This window comes from Moschus berezovskii, chromosome 15, assembly GCF_049115385.1.
Source record: "Moschus berezovskii isolate FMDL1 chromosome 15, NW_MosBer_1.0, whole genome shotgun sequence".
In the NCBI taxonomy this organism is placed as follows: Eukaryota; Metazoa; Chordata; class Mammalia; order Artiodactyla; family Moschidae; genus Moschus; species Moschus berezovskii.
In genome coordinates this window covers 72,490,611-72,507,541 of record NC_142474.1, presented here as the reverse complement: position 1 = coordinate 72,507,541, position 16,931 = coordinate 72,490,611, and the positions used below count along the sequence as shown (strand labels likewise).

Genomic DNA, 16,931 nt, shown 5'->3' with positions numbered 1-16,931 from the left:
AGGTAGTAATATTATAAATGTGCGTAATGCTGATATCCATTTTCTTAATACTGTACCATTAGCTCAGGAAAATATGTGGGTTGTATTTTTGTAGCACATGCAATATGTTAATATCTCTACCAGGGAAAGAGGTCTTTATCTTTAGAAACCCCACAACTTTCCCTTTCCAGAGCTGTGTCTCTGTGGTAGCACCGCAGATATGTTAATAGCATGGAAGCCTAACGTGTGCATCACCAGCACATATTAACAGTAGCATCGCCTGGCTCTTCTGCTGGTTTTTGGTTTTCTTCTTTTTTTTTTAATTTAGGTGTTATGCTTGATTAATTCACCTAGTAACTCATATAAGTTAAAATGTATCGAGCATTTATTATGTATCATGAATTGTTGCATTTATTTTGCTTCTCACAGTAACTCATAGTTGGTTTTATTATCATTACCATTTTACTGATGATGAACCAGAGCATGAAGAAGTCAGGTGCTGCTGCTAATCCGTGGCAGACTTGGGCCTCGAACCCCAATAATTCTGTTCTTAATCACTATGCTGTTTATGTTTCTGTTGACTCTAAAGTTCATTTACAACAGAGTCCCCTTTCTCACCCTGGGAGAGACCTTCTGTGGATCTTCAAGTATCTTGAAGCTGTGATTCACTGTGGGCTTGGGTCCAGGGAATTTCAGCTCCCAAGCTAAGTTCTCATAGACCATCAGAGCACACCCTCAGTTATTCCGCATTTCTAATTACAAGAAGACTTTATAAATAAATAGAACATGGATTATCATGGTGGTTCTAAAACATAAGATGGTAATTATAACTTGAAGTCTTCAAAATGGAAGATTAAGAGCCCATGTTTTCAAATCTTAGATGATGACAACATTGTACATCCTGCAGTTTAATTTTGCCAGCTGATCCTAGACCATCAGGCAACAATACTTACTTCCTTTGTTGTCAAAACTTCATGGGCAGTTAGAGGTACAAGATACAGAGGGATTACTAGATAGTCCCTGCCTTCTCAAAGAGGCTGCCAGATATAAGTTAGTATTTGTTAAACTGAAGTTGAACTGAATATAACAAAAGAGAATTTCAGAAAAAAGGAAGCGTGATCAGCCTTTACTCATCTAGAGGGCGGGCAGAAAGAGGATTCTCTGTAGTGAGAGGTGAGCAAGTTACAAGGAACCAGCGAAGGGCATTTCAGGCAAGTTGTTGGGGCACTTAGGATAAGAGTTGAAGAGTAAATAAGTAGTGAACTGGAATAATCAGGGAAAAACTCCTTTTTTGGAGTGATTTGACGAAGGACTGAGCACCCTCTTCTGTACTCTGATGGTTCCCTAGCTTCCCTGAGCTCTCATTTTCTTGTGTGTCTTCCCTGCTCGACTGAATTTCTTGGGGCTGGGAAATGCTTGTTGTCTGAGTTTTTGAGATCTTGGGTGTTTCGTGATCGAGAAGGATTGTGAACATATTTGTAAACAGTGAAGAAGAAAGACAACAGTATATGAGGAACGTCGCCCTGTGTTCCTGCTTTCTTAAATAACATTTAACTTTAGAACATTTTTTTGTTTTTAAATAGGTCCATTTCAATTACATCTTGTCACTTCCCCCAAAAGTATCACATTGAGTATAGCTTCAAAGAGTCGGGAACATTTGCTCTGAGGTCAGTTTCTTCACAAATGGGGTTGTGTTGTATGACTCCTCTTTAGTTATATTTCAAAAGGTGGCAGATTGACATTTTTATTAAGTTCTGTAGTGCTCTATTAGTTACGTTCTTATAATTCATAATTCTGATTTGGAAGAAATCCCTTTGAGAGTCAGAGAAAAGGAGTCAGCCTCAGACATCCATGGTGATACATACATTGCCTTTTATAGTTCTCTGTAGGGTTTCCCATGTTCAGTGAGTCAACAAATATTACTTATCTGAAGAGATACTTTAAGGTAAACATTTTATTATCAAATATATTTTTAATCCATTTGCTTTAATTGGATTTCATTGGCATATTTATAAGACTCATCTCTGGGAGTTCAGGGATTTTTTTCAGCCTAAAATTATAGCACTTATTTTTCAGCCAGAAACATTTTTTAGTGTATTTATGTGTTTGTATTACGTTGTTTCACATAGATAACAGGACCGTGTTGATGTGAACAGGATATTTGTGTTGATGTGCCTATAAACCCTAAGCTTTGTCTTTCTTTAGTTAAACCAGGTTCTAGAGGAAACTTCAAGGATTCTAACCAAGTCCTAGGTTATGCCAACCGAGACTATCTTGGGGGCCAGTCTGTTCCAGGCTTCCCAGTGGGGGCTGCAGGTGGAGATCCCGAGAGAAGCTCGGGTATGGTGACCGTGAGGTGGCCCCGTGGGGATGAGGTTATAGTGGGTTATAGCCTCATGGGGATGAGGCTGTAGGGCTCTAAATCTGATGTTTTTGGAAAGGCAGAACATTTAGATCTTTAGGTTTTTATTTTCTTGGCATTTCTGGATTCTCAAATCCTGGCAGCTAACTGAAAATGTTTAGAAACATTATGCACCCCCTTCCGTTTGCTGCCCCCCTCCAAAGACACTTCTAGAAACTTCTTTCTTCTCTCACAGGACTGTGACCACCTGTCATGGTCTCCATCACCTGACTCAGGCCCCAGTCATTCCCCCACCCCCGGGCCACCACGATTGCCACCCAGCTTTTCTCTGTGCCCCTGTATCCCCCCGTCCCCCCCCAAGTCTGTTCTCAACACAGTGGCTCTTGGGGTTCTGCTGAGACCACGTGTCAGTTAGGTTTTGTTCTTTTTGTCCCACGAGCCTGCTACGTATTGTGCCCAGGCTCTGGACTGTGGCTTTTCTAGGCTCCTGGAGCCAAAAACCAAATGTCAGGCTCACCTCCTGGTTCTTCTTCTGGATCGCAGTCTGACAAATACAGGCTTCCAAGTAACTCTCTGATGGCTTCAGAGAGGTGGAGAGAGTGGGAGGTGGGAGAGGCGGGGCTGGCAGGCAGGTCTTCTCTGCACGGACTCACCGGCTGCAGCCTCGGTGGCCACTGCCCCAAGCAGCCCTCCTCCCTCTGGTCCGCTCACATTTACTTTCCGCTGGATGGTGCAGCTCTTACTGTTTTTCTGAGAGCCTTAGCACTCTGCTTATGTTTCATTATCGCACACTGTCTTGTTCTGAATGATGCATGTGTTTCTCAGCTTGTACCTTTCCCATATTTCACTTCAGTCCTTAGCACTTGGGGCCTGGTGTGTAGTCGGTGCATGGCAAGCTGGTGAAGGGAAGCGCCCCTTTTGCTGACCTTTTCCACGTGGCTTCCAGACCTTCCACCAGTCTTCATGCCACCCATCACCCTGCTCACTTCCGGGGGCATCTCTGAGCTGCCAAACTCAGACACTTTCCAGTTTTCTCTGAGCTCAAAGCTTGCAGATGGTACATGCTTGGTAAATTAAACACATGGTTTGTGCCTCTTGGGTTTTTTGATTGTTTTTTTTCCTGGTGCCTACTAGAGTTCTAGAAGAAACAAAGGAAAGCAAACATGAGTTCTTTGGGTTTTCAGCTTTCTTCAGGATGCATTCCAGAACAGTTTCTAGTGAGTTTGGAATCACTGTCTCTGTTATTCCCATCTGTTAGTAAGGGTAACCAGGAGCTGACGTAACCGATGTGCTTTGTTTGGAGAATAAGCAGTGAAAAATGACCCATTCCCCCTTTGAGGACTACATTTAAGTCTGTTGACCATCCTCGCGTTCTTTGTACTTTGAAAATTGGGTGGATTTTCTTGTTCTGTCTGCATTTGATACTAAGGGGAGAACACAAGACTGTGAATCCATTCATGAAATATGCTTTTAAAGTTATTCACTTTTTTTTTTATGTTGATGTGTGTGAGAGAAAACAGAGGTAAAGAGAGAAACTAACTTATTTAGGCATGATTGTTAATTTTCATTTGTTCTCTGTCTACTTATTGCTTTGGATAAATATACTGGAATGCTGCCAAAAATTCAGGTGGCTGAATACTAATTTTGCTGAAACTAGATGGAACAGCCATCCCCTGCCAATTTTCTGTCTAAATTATGCAGAAATCTGACTCTTGCAAGACAGAAATCTGGTCAAAAATAGAGTCCTAATTTTCTATTTAGTCAGTAAGACCTTCAGCAGACTAATTGTTCTTGTTTCAGCTTTTCTTTTTCAGGTAGTGAAAGAAATCCAAGAAAAAGGAAATCCAGTCCAAGTTACTAGCCATTTTTCTCCTGTGACCCAAATGTAGATTTCTGGGGTTAAAGAACATGACATTCACAATTTGTCTGGTGCAGAGCAGCAGTGAGCCTCAGAAAACAATTAGTGCATCTTTCAGACGTATGGTAGTTACTGAATAATTACTCAAATAATGGTCAGTAATGGAATACAAAGGGTTATCTCTTAGCTAATTCTCGAGTAATGGAATTGGTGTATCTCTGATTTTTCTCTTGGCCTTCCAGGGTTCAGAAGAATGAGACAAAAGTGATTATGGGAACTAGAGGGAGCCACTGGAGGCCGGCGACGAAAAGGAGACCTTATCTGAAGCAATTAATCAAGAAACTCATATTGTGGGACAATTATTCAGAGCTAATTCTAAAATAGCTTCAGAGCCCCAGGTCTTGGGATATTTCTTCCAGAATTTTGTCAAGGTCATTTAGAGCACAAGGACAACCCTGCATTAGAATAAAGGTTTGGTTGAAAGCACATATACTCCACACCTAGAAGCCTGCGCAATGTAAAAGCATAGCATCAATCATCAACTGCTTAAATGTAGTTGTTATTTTTTACTTTATTTTAATGGTAGCAAGCTGTGCAAAGTAGAGTGAGGTGTCATCCCAAGGATAAACGTCCTTTCTTGATCCACTTTCTTTAAGTATGTTGGCCTCTGGCACGTGTCTGTGTGCTTCACTGTGTAAACTGGGAAAGCAGTGCTGATATGCAAGCTCAGTGACTTTTTACATGTGTGTAATTTCATATAATAATTCATTTTCTATTGAGTGTGGTTGTGTTAAATCTGACTAGTCCTTTAACATATTTCCCCCTGAGTGGGCTAGGAAATTGTTATTTTCTCAGGAATCTGGTCTCAGCCAATATGTCACTTCCTCAGTGAATGTTCTGTCTAAAATAGACCTTTCCCTCCCCAGACATGTGATCCTGTTTTATGAACTTCTGAGCACTTAATCACTATGAAATATTGTTTATACTTATTAGTTGCCTATCCACTCTACCAACATGTAAAGTCTCTGGGAAGGGAAACCTTGTCTTTTGTTTACTTAGGTCCGTGTGGCCTGCTGTATATTGATCATAATAAACATCTGCTGGGTAAAGGAAGGAAGGAATGAATGAAATAGTCTTTATCTCGTGACACTCTCCTTACCCTACTGCCCTCCTGTGTTCACCTCCACCACCACTGTTTTTCCGGTCATTCATGGGCAGGTGCACGGCTGGCAGGACATTTGGGTTGTGCACGTTTCTAACTGAGTCCACACATGGCGACACCCTGCCTTCTTATTTCAACTCAGAATGTCAACAGATGTACTTTCGCAGTCTGTTTGTTGCCATGCTTCTCGCGTTTTTGGCTTGTTGGTGATTCTGCTCTCCAAAGTGGCCCCCAGGCAGGATGCTGGCTGGCGTTCCCACATGCAAGAGGGCTGTGATGTGCTATATGGTGAGAACAGAGCAGCTCCATGCAGTCATGGTTACAGAGCTGTTGGCAGTGAGCTCACTGTGAGTGAATCCACATATATATTAAATGAGATGCCTTTAGACAGAAACACACATGAAGCAAGATTACATATTGATCTGCTGTCAGAAATGTGACCAGAGCCTCTGAGGAACCTGGCCTTGTATTTCCTCTGGGAACAGTGGTTCAGTTTTCACTGATTTAGTATTTGCAGCCCCTTTGAAGAACATAACCACCACAGATCACACAAATCTACTGTTCGTGTGAACACATAGTTAACATGTTGCTCTGTGGCAAGCTACCTCAGAGATTAGTGGCTTAAAATTGCAACTGTTTACTCACTCATAATCCTGCGAGTTGGCATTTGGGGTTGGCTCAGCAGTGCGGTTCTTCTGCTGGGCCTGGATATACTTTTGCCATCAGCTGGTGATCGATGGCCTCCCTTGTATGTCTGACGGGTGTGACTGGGGCTCTGAGCAATGCATTTCTCACCTCCCAGAGTCTAACCCAGGCTCATTCGCACTAGGGGTTTGCAGGTCTCCCAGGAGCAGCAGGAGGACAAGCCCCAGTCTGCAAGTGGTTTTCAGTCCTCTGCTTGTGTTACTGTTGCCAACTCTGATTCATCAGCCAGAGCAAGTCATACAGCCACCCAGATCAAGTAGGCTCCACCTCCTGCCGAGACCTAGAGTCACCCATAGAAAGGGCATTGGGGCAGGGAGGAAGGGATCCCTCTGATACTCAGAAGCCAAAGAGGCAGTGCTGACTGTTGCCTGGAGTGGGCAAGAAAGGAAACAGAAATTCAGAAAGACTAAGCAACCACACCACCAGTGGTGGGCAAAGGCAAGTCACACATGTCTACATGATGGCAGAGTTTCTATTCTCTGTCTTTTCCCTTCTGATAGACTACTGGCTGATTTGCCTTGTTTGACTAGCTCTGGGGATGGAGAATCAGCAGTAAGATTAGCCTCATTGCTACAGGAGAGCAACAACTGCCATCATCTGTCTCGGAAAGGATTCCATACCCTGTGCGTAGTCTTACTGTCTTGAGTAGAAGAATGTCCTGGTGGGAGTGACTTGTGAATGTGTGGGGCTCGATCATGGATTTGATCTGCATGAAAGGCTTACATCCTGGGATGTGGAATCTTAGTTGTAATAGAATTTATTCTGAAAGACTTAAAGGCAGATGATTAAAATATTAGAGATATTGACGTTGTCTGAAGAGATCTCCTTGTATTTATTTCTTTCAAAAAAAAAAATCCACAATATTACCATAGCTAGGCCCTATTATGCTGTTATAATCATAGTTGCACCAAGAAGGGTGATTAACGATAGCAATTTATTGTATCTGAGGAGGAGAGAAAATAGGAGATGTTGTTGTTATCATAAATCATATCATAAATAACCCAGAAGAAGCACTCACAGCGCCCGTGTGGTGTCAGCAGCCAGCCCTCTCAGGCGCGCTCGCCCAGGGTGTAGCCATAGAAACCCCAAAGTCATACTGTTATCTTGGCCTCGCTGCAGTTATGTGATACAGCACTATTAACATATAGATTAGGCCATTTATAATACCAGGTGTCATTTCAGGTTGGCCTGCTTATATAGCATTTTAGTTTTTTATTGCGCCAAATGTTAGTGAAAAAAGTGCTTTTCTGCAGGTCAGTGTACATATAGGGATTTGTAATGCATCAGCTTCACTCTGCTATTAATTTATTGTGTTATTGATTGGTTGTACTGTATGAATTGTCATGGCCTAATTGTCTTGTCTTTGCTAGTAATTTCATTTCTTTTTCAGGTAAATAGCTTGTTTTTGAAAATACCTACCCACTCATACATGTTGAGCTGTGTTTCAAAGGGTCTAATTTCAGTCATGTTATAGACAGGACAATTTTTAAAGTATCTTATGAAGAGACAGATGGGATGCAAAAATTTTTTTGGCCTCATTTGGAACTGAGAGAAAATGTTGGCTGGACTGGGTGTTTTTAATGCTGCTGCTCTTCCTGCATTTCCAAGGTGTCCCGTGTCTGCCTGTCATTCTCCAGCTGCCCAAGGTCTTTGTCCTTGCCCCATGGCATCCCGCTAGAGCCTGGCCCTCCTCAGGGCACCCTCCGTACCAGACCCTCTCCATCCTCAGCATTCCATCAAATCGCTTCACTGAACTTTCACTTATTCAGAGTCTCCTTACCTCAAAAAGTAGCATAGACTCAATCATTTGTCAGATTTACAGCCTTAAAAATATTCTGGCAGCAGCATTTTAAAAAATACAGCCCTTATCCAAGACGTGGATCAAGTGGTCAGAATGCCAAGCTCTGAGGCGTGTGATCAGAGAGATATTTAGGGGCAGAAAGGGCTCTGTCCTGCCTTGTAGAGCACCCCCCTGCACGTGGAGATGGCCGTAATATTAGAAATCTTCAGTTCTTCGAAGCAGGAGTCAGATGTCAATCTTATATTTTGCAGGTGGGGAGACTCAGGTCTGAGAAAGTCAGTGGGCTGTGCTAGGTCAAGTTGTGGCTCTGGAAACAGGCAGGGGCAGTTTCCATCAGGCTTCCTCTCTGGTGGACCTTGGGGTTTCTGTTCCCACGTCCCTGGATGTGACAGCTTGTGTACCGTATGCCAGTGCCTGCCACGGCACTTGAATCAATGGCCACACATGTGATGGCTTCTTCAGGACAGGAAGTCACGTCTCATTTGACTGTGTGTTCCTAGGACCTAACGTGGTGCTTTCTCTCCTGGTGTTCACAAGGCACTTGGAAGGTGAACGAATAAATGAGTGGTGAGTGAGGAGTGAATGAAAGAGCGTAAGTAGTGGTGAGTCACTCCAGCTGGTTGTAATAGACATGCCTAACACATAGAAATACGTTTTCTGAAAAGCGTCCAGTTTAAAGGCATCTTTTCATATCTATTATGAAAACAGCTTCACTCTGCTATTAATTTATTAATTAGACAGTGGGAAAGTTTGTGTCATTGCTGCTAGAAATTAATTTCTGCATGTACATTTCTAAAAAATTACAACAAATCTAGTTTTAAGTACATTTAGTTTTTGGTGAGATGTACAGGTAGCATTTTATTGTCCTTATAAAGTTCAGAAGCACAAGTATATTTTCTGCTTGAGATCACGCCTCTGTATAGTTAATGAGATAAAAACCTTTCATGCCCATGCAAACAATTTCCTAACATCCATCAGTTTTTAAAATTATAGTATGTCTTTAAAGGCATTTATTATTCTGGTTTAAAAGATTTTTCTTAAAAAAAAACAAGGTATTCTGAATCAATATTTTTAATAACTTAGAAGTGTGTTAGTCATTCAGTCATGTCAGGCTCTTATGATTCTGTGGATTGTAGCCTGCCAGCCTCCTCTGTCCATGGAATTTCCCAGGCAAGAATACTGAAGTGGGTAATCAATCATACCCTACTACCAGGGCATCTTCCCAAACCAGGAATTGAACCCTGATCTCCTGCATTGGCAGGCGGGTTCTTTACCACTGAGCCACCTGGGGGGCAGGTATACTTGCATGTGTTAGACCCAAAAGGCGGCCGCAGAGAAGTTTGGTGAAGAAGCAGGTTTTGCTTGTCACTCCCCTGGGAAATGTAGGAAGTGTGGATTATTTATTTGTGTCATCAATGAAGGAAGTTGGAGTGGTGTTTGTAGTATCTCCCCGACTTCTCTTAATATCTGTGGAATTTTTAAAACAGTGCACATCAATATAGATCCATCTGTTTTCTTCCATATCATTAAAAGAATCTGACAGTTGTTCTGCATTAGCAAAATATTGATTTGGTAAATATGGGTAAAATCTATTTGTGAGTAATTTGTAACACTTAGAACTTTTCCATCAGTTTGAAATTATTTCAAGTTGAAAAATTTTCACAATCAGATGTTGACTTGAGATCATTGATTGTTTAAAGAGAGATTATCTCTAACTCCGTCTTTTTCTGCGTGTTGTAATATTCTGCTACCAATTAAATATATTTTAAATGATATTTCTAACTGTGCAGATAAATTTGTGCTGAATCACTCATATTATTGCCTATTGTTCCCTTTTTGACTAATGAAAAAGTATTGTTATATATGGACAACGTTTGACAGAATAAGTTACTTCTTAATATGTCAGGTTTTTACTTAGATTAGATTATAGTGTTCATACATTTTAGTGAATTTATATGAAGAGTAAGGTTCTTGGTAGTGGACATGAATCTCTCCCAGTAATTTAACATTAAAAAAAAAATAGGGGTTCCTACCCTGGTTTCTATGTTGTTCTTCATATGTCATTTTTTTATGGCCTTTTTTTCCTCTTAGAAGTAAAGGACTTACATCATAATTTATGGTAGTCTTTGATGAATGACAGTACTAGTAGTCAATTATAACACATATCAGCATTTTGAGTAAACGCTCTCACAAAGAATAATCAGATCAAAAGTCATCACTGTTACCTTTAGCAAATCTTAGCATAAGCAGGAAGGGAAACACCAGTTTTGTAAATGATTTCTTGTCCTACCTTTGGCAGCATGACCGTAACACTTCCGCAGAACTAGCCTCCTTGAGTAAAATTCCTGTTATCCTTCCAGGGTCTCCCCAACAGCTCCAGACCGCTCTCACTGTAGGATAGAGTTATTAGGGCAGATGACTGCAGTGATTGTCCACTTGACCTGTAGATGCTAACTCCGGACTTGCCCTGTTATGTGGTCTTAGAGAGATTATAGTGAGGAGAGCTGTTTTTTTGCTTTCTTTTTAAATCTTCTCAAAAGGATTGTAAAGTCAATTTTAAAAGGTATATCTCTATTATTGTTCATTGTTATTATTTAGTGGTTTGAATACTTACCCAACTGTAGTTAACAATTACTTTTCACTGTCCTCACAAGATAAGCAATAGTAGGGTGTCCCCATCTTCTGGATCAAGGACCTGAAGCACTGAGAAGTCAAAAAGAACTTATTTTAAATGTCACAGTAGTTTTCCTTGAACTGTTTTTTTTCCCCCAAATATTTGTTTGTCACATGGATACATAAGAGTCCCTCTAAACATTTTTAAACAGTAGAAAGTGAGTTCTTAGTCCTCTGGAAATAAAAAAATCTTTAAAATACTTCTCACATCAAGTAACAGCACCTGTTTGACTCTGGAGCACAGCTTCTGTTCTTGTATCTGTATTTGTGTTAAATTAGAAAGAGTTGTGACTCAATTTTTTTATACTATTTTTTTTATACCTTTGTGTAGTAACATGTCAAAAGATCAGGTATCTTGTAATATTAAACTTCTGTTAACCATATGCTATTTTATAATAAAGCTGTTTTCATGGATAAGTGTAGGAAAATGCTAAAAACCACTTTTAGGGTATTTTCCAGATTTTTTGTGAATTGTGCTCATTATACACATATACACAATGAGTACTTCATTGCAATTTACCTGTAATCAAGCTGAAATTAATCTGCAAGAGGGGGTTTGGGTGACAGTAGAGAATAAACCATTCATTAGTTATTACAGATTTATCTTATTCCAGACTCTTAGACCACAGAATTAAAATAACTCATGTAATAGAAAACCAGATACTAATTATACAGAATCATCAATTAAGTCTGTGTTTGAACAAGCATAAGCTAGATCAGTTGTATTCATTTGTTTGCACTTTGTAATATTTTAAAAATAAAATATATTTGCTCAAGTGGAAAACTTTCAATACCAGGAGAATGGATAAATAAGCATGGTACATTTTTGCAACAGTGAAAATGAACTGACTACAGCTACCTGCATGGACATAGGAGATGCCCAGAAACATAATGTTGGGGGGAAAAAAAGCTGAAAGATATTATAGTATGATACCACTTACATAAAGCTCAAAAACAAGTCACTGCATACAAATGTGGTAAAACTGTACAGGAAACAAGGGAAGGACAGTAAAAAGAAGAGGAGTTACCTGGAATGGGGTGGAGTGGAGAAAGGAGAGCATCCATCAGAAAGTACCCAAGGGGTGTCTCGGTGGCGCTGCTAGGGTTGTCTTCTTGAAGCTGGGTGGTGGTTTTACAGGTATTCATTCATTGTTATGCTTTATGCCTTGCGTGCAATTGCACTCTCTGTTGTGTATCTGTTTCTAATTCAGAAAACTGTTATAAATATTTTCACACTTTTCCTGTTCTTATTGAAGCTTAAGTCTTTCTCTTCCAGCAAAATTCCCTCTTCCATTTTGATTAATTTTGATGCCACCATTGAAGCTTTCTTATAAAATCTTTAAGCATAAAATATTTGTAAATTAAATTAATAAAAAGAAGCATGTGTGTTTTTAAGTATTTTTATAATTCATTTATATTCCTCTAAACTACACAAAGCTTCTAGATGCATACAAGTTAATAGGGATTTGAAATAAAAAAATGAAAATTAAACATTAAAATAACAGAACTGGAATGAACCTCTCTAGCTTTGGAGACCCACTTTGAATCAAGCATTATGTTAAGAAAATTTTTTCACTTAAATGTAAGCAGCCATCATAAATTTTTCTAATACTTTCTGAGGTTCTTATACCATTTCCTTATGCCCCCCCCCCCATCTCTGCATCATCTGTTCCTTCATCCTGTACTTATCCATTCCCAGTCTCCAAATATCCAAAACACTACCTCATTCGTCAGATCTTTGACATGGAGGTAATCTGTTTCTCATTTTAGCTGCTATGAGGCTTTGTCTTATGGTCCTGATCACTGTCTACATGCAGTCCACCTACATGGTGTCTCCTGCTGAACTGTAAGGTCTTTTAGGTCGTGGTTTATTCCTGACTTCCTCCACCAGCCCTTTCAGCCTTTATCATATCGTGCATGGTAGATGCTTAGTTAATATGTGCAGAAGGAAAGAATCTAACCCCATGACAGCTTGGTCAGGTTGGCAGGGCAGGTAACGTTAGCCCTTTTTGAGAGGTCAGAAAATAGCCTCCAAGAGGCTGAGAGACTGCCTCGGGCCCATTGCTCTGCAACGCCTGAACGCCTGTGGAAACTTCTAAGGCCAAGCCTAGTGTCTTCCATGTCAGCACACAACTTCTCAAAATGGCTGTCCTTAAGTCAGCAGACGGGAAAAGAAGTAGCGTATGAACTATTAAAAAAGTATTCTTTTCTGTCATTTCTGAGGTTAGTAGTTTACATGCTAACCTGTCTCTTGGTTTTTAGAGGGGGGTGTGTGCATGCACACAAGAGGAAGAGAAAAAGAGCAAGGCAGTACTTAGTCAAGTTAGGAAGAGAATTAAGGAAGCAGACGGCAAAAGGAATCCTTAGCAGACTTCAGATCCTGCACTTAGGGCCACGTTGCTCAAAAGGAAAACAGTTCGTGCGTCTCCCATTGCTGGTTGCCCCTCCTCAAAGACAGCATGTGTGTTAGGAAGGTCCTAGAAAACTTAACCACTCTATTCTCTAACTGCCAATAATTTCCTTTCTTTCCTAGAACTCATGTTTGAAGCATTGTTTTTTTTTCCTTAGGGTATTTTTTAAATATATATATTCTGATAACACTCCTTTTTTCTTCCTTCCCCAGAAGAAGAAGAGGAGCAGGTGCCCACCGATGGAGGCACATCAGCGGAAGCCATGCAGGTCCCCTTGGAAGAAGACGACGAGCTCGAGGAGGAGGAGGTTATTAATGATGAGAACTTCTTGGGTAAGAGGCCTCTGGACAGTCCCGAAGCTGAAGAAATGCCCGCGATGAAGCGGCCACGCCTGCTGAGCACCAAGGGGGATGCCCTGGACGTGGTGTTACTGGAGGCTCGAGAGCCGCTCAGCTCGCTGAACCCCCAGAAGATCCCTCCCATGCTGTCCCCCGTCCACACCCAGGACAGCACGGACCCAGCTCCTCCGTCACCAGAGCCGCCAATGTTAGCTCCGGTGGCAAAATCACAGATGCCAACCGCAAAACCATTGGAAGCAAAGTCGTTTACACCCAAAACAAAGACTAAAACCAGTTCTCCAGGACAAAAGACGAAATCACCCAAAATGATTCCGTCACCAGCCATGGTCGGAAGTCCTATTCGGTCTCCAAAAACCATATCCAAAGAAAAGAAATCTCCTGGACGTTCCAAGAGCCCCAAGAGCCCCAAGAGCCCCAAGGTCATGACTCACATTCCCCAAGTACCTGTCAGACCTGACACACCCAACAGGACTCCTTCAGCCACAATAAGTGAGAAAATCAGTAAAGAGACTATCCAGGTGAAACAGTTACAGACACTGCCTGATCCTGGGAGACTGAACAGTGAGAGTCAGATCAGAAAGGCTGTCGTTACCGACAAGACCATCGACGACTCCATCGATGCCGTGATCGCACGGGCTTGCGCAGAACGCGAGCCCGATCCTTTCGAGTTCTCTTCTGGGTCCGAATCAGAAGGAGATATTTTTACCAGCCCTAAGAGAATTTCAGGTTCAGAATCTGCTACCCCCAAAGCCTCCACCTCCTCCAATAATTTCCCCAAGTCCGGGTCCACCCCTCTGCCTCTTTCAGGTGGAACTTCAAGTTCGGACAATTCATGGACAATGGACGCGTCCATCGACGAGGTGGTTCGGAAGGCCAAGATGGGGACCCCTCCCAGCATGCCCCCCAGCTTCCCTTACATTTCCTCCCCTTCGGTCTCTCCTCCCACCCCCGAGCCCTCGCACAAGGTGTATGAGGAGAAACCCAAACCGCCGGCCTCCCTGGACGTCAAAAAGAAGTTGAAAAAGGAACTGAAGACGAAGATGAAGAAGAAAGAGAAGCAGCGAGATAGGGAGAGGGACCGGGACAAAAGCAAGGAGAAAAGCAAAGAGAAGGAGAAAGGGAAGGAGAAGGAGAAAGACAGGGAGGCCAGCAAGGAAGCCAAGTATCCCTGGAAGGACTTTCTCAAAGACGAAGAGGCCGATCCCTACAAGTTTAAGATAAGAGAGTTTGAAGATGTGGATCCAAAAGCCAGGTTGAAAGATGGGATTGTGCGGAAGGAAAAGGAGAAGCACAAAGACAAGAAAAAAGACCGAGAAAAGGGCAAAAAGGACAGAGAGAAGCGGGACAAAGAGAAAGCGAAAGAGAAGGGCCGCGAGGAGAAGCTGAAGGCCGCCCCGGCCCCGCTGGTCCTGCCCCCCAAGGACGTGGCGCTGCCCCTGTTCAGCCCCGCCGCCGCCATGCGCATCACGGCCGTGCTGCCCTCGCTGACGCCCGTGCTCCCCGAGAAACTCTTCGAGGAGAAGGAGAAGCCCAAGGAGAAGGAGAGGAAGAAGGACAAAAAGGAGAAGAAGAAAAAGAAAGAGAAGGAGAAGGAGAAAGAGAAGAAGGAGAAGGAGAGGGAGAAAGAGAGGCGCGAGAGAGAGAAGAGGGAGAAGGAGAAGGAGAGGCACAAGCACGAGAAAGTAAGCACTCTACCTCCGGCCCCCTTTGAGCCCTGTCCTGGTGGAGCGCGCAGGTGGGGCCTGTTCCGGGTGTAAATCACCCGCGGCTTAACTGGAAGCTGGTCTGTAATGTGTTTACAAAATTTAATTTTAATTCTCAAACCCATAAACCTGTCATCAGCCTTCCCCCTCCCCTGCCCTGCCCCGCCATACACCAGAAAACGTTCAAAATTCATAGTTTGAGAGGAATCTGATCCACAGGCTGTCATATCTCTGTTAGCCACACTAATCTCTGGCTAGTTTAAAAAGATCCGTAATCTTTTCAATTGTAAATAGTATTTTCTTTTTTTGTAATTATCAAGTCTGCTGCATACCAATCTGTACCCAAATAGTAGATGCCTGGAAAAGGCAGCACCGTGTTTTCTCAGAGCGGGTGAAACCATGGCCCTGCCCTCCTAAGAGGACGGCAAGGTGCCACAGGGCTCGAGGTCCTTCCTGCTACAAACTGCAGGACGTATCATGCCTGTCTGTCTTCTACTTTCTGTAACATGGCTTATCCTTCTGTTTTCTGCTCTGATAAGATGAGGACACGTCTCTTGAGTATCTAGCTCATCTTATAGCCTGGTTAGTGGGGAGAAACTAATGCTGAATATTCTCCATGTAAATAGCTCAGGCTTCCATAGAACACAGTCTAAGAAATCAATGTATTGTCACATCCTGCAGTTTGTAGTAGGAAGGACCTGGAGCCCTGTGGCACAGGGTGTGACCTCTGCCTTGATAGCTTTGCTCTCCCCCACCATTCTTTGCATTACAGTGCTTGACTGGTTGATTAGACAATTTCTTTTAAACTTGCTTAAAAAGTGTCCAAGTATTCCTGCTGCCATACATTGCAGACCCTCAAAGATCCTCTCCCTGCCCTCTGGGAGCATCCCTCTTTGAGGTTGGCTGCAAAATCATACCCAGTAATATTTCCCACATGGTAAAGTATGCTGTATTTGACCTACATGAGCTCCATAATCCATACTTTTGCACTGATTATTCATTTCAGACTTAACTGGGAAAATTAGTTTAGCTGATGAGCTAACCAGGATAATCTCACATTTTCCTGCCTAATTTTATTCTTTCTCTGTTCCCCTTGGCTATTATTCTAAAATATAAAGAAGCAGAGTGGAAATTCTGAAATTAATAACTGAACATGAACAGGTTAACAAGACACAGAAATCCAATTTTTTTTTGGCCATTTTTGACATTGCTTTATTATTGCATTATTTTTCCATGGTACCTGGAAGATTTTAAAGCACTTCCACGTGCCTTAGTTTCTCCCCTGACATCCATGTGACATGGGTCCGGTGGGTATTGTTATCAACATTTATGGATAAGACATAAACATGTCTCATGTTTATGGATGTTTATGTTTATGGATGATAAACAGCCTGAGCAACTTGTCCAGGATTGAGGTCACAGCCAGCAAGAACCAGGTCCTTTACACACAAACTTGACTTCCCATTTTGAAATGTTTACAGCAGTTAGCTGCTTGTCCATTAGGTATGTAGTAACTTGGCAGAGCAGCCCTTAGCAGATCAAGAGTACGGTTGCTTTCATCACCATCTCAGGCCTGAAAAGTCTATGGTGGGGTTTCAGTGGCCACTGTGACTTGAGTAAAGCGCGTCAGGTTACCTGGCAAAACGACCCCTGCCTTTGGGAAGGACCAGTTCCTCAGACCATCGTGGTTGGAGGCTCAGTTACAAGCCACACATATTTCATCTAACAGAGGTAATCAGGTACTTGTATCAGTTTTGATGGTTATGGAGCAGTTTTTAAAGATAAAAACTTATCAAAATCAGCCATCAGGGCCTTAAAATTAATAAACGTTGCTGTCTTTGGAGTTAAGCCCGAGTTCCCACCCTGACCTTTCCAGCCTATGAGCTTGGGCACCTGGGCAACGTGGGTGCCAGTGGGT

General features: G+C 42.2%; 1 protein-coding gene across 1 annotated transcript in view; it reads left to right on the top strand.

The window, feature by feature from the left end:
• TAF3 (TATA-box binding protein associated factor 3) overlaps nucleotides 1–16,931 on the top strand; it is a 120,753-nt gene that overhangs the window by 72,424 nt on the left and 31,398 nt on the right. Inside the window, exon 3 of the mRNA XM_055427275.2 lies at nucleotides 13,164–14,992. Within this exon, the coding sequence (XP_055283250.2) occupies nucleotides 13,164–14,992 (1,829 nt within the window). The remainder of the gene's footprint in view (nucleotides 1–13,163; nucleotides 14,993–16,931) is intronic.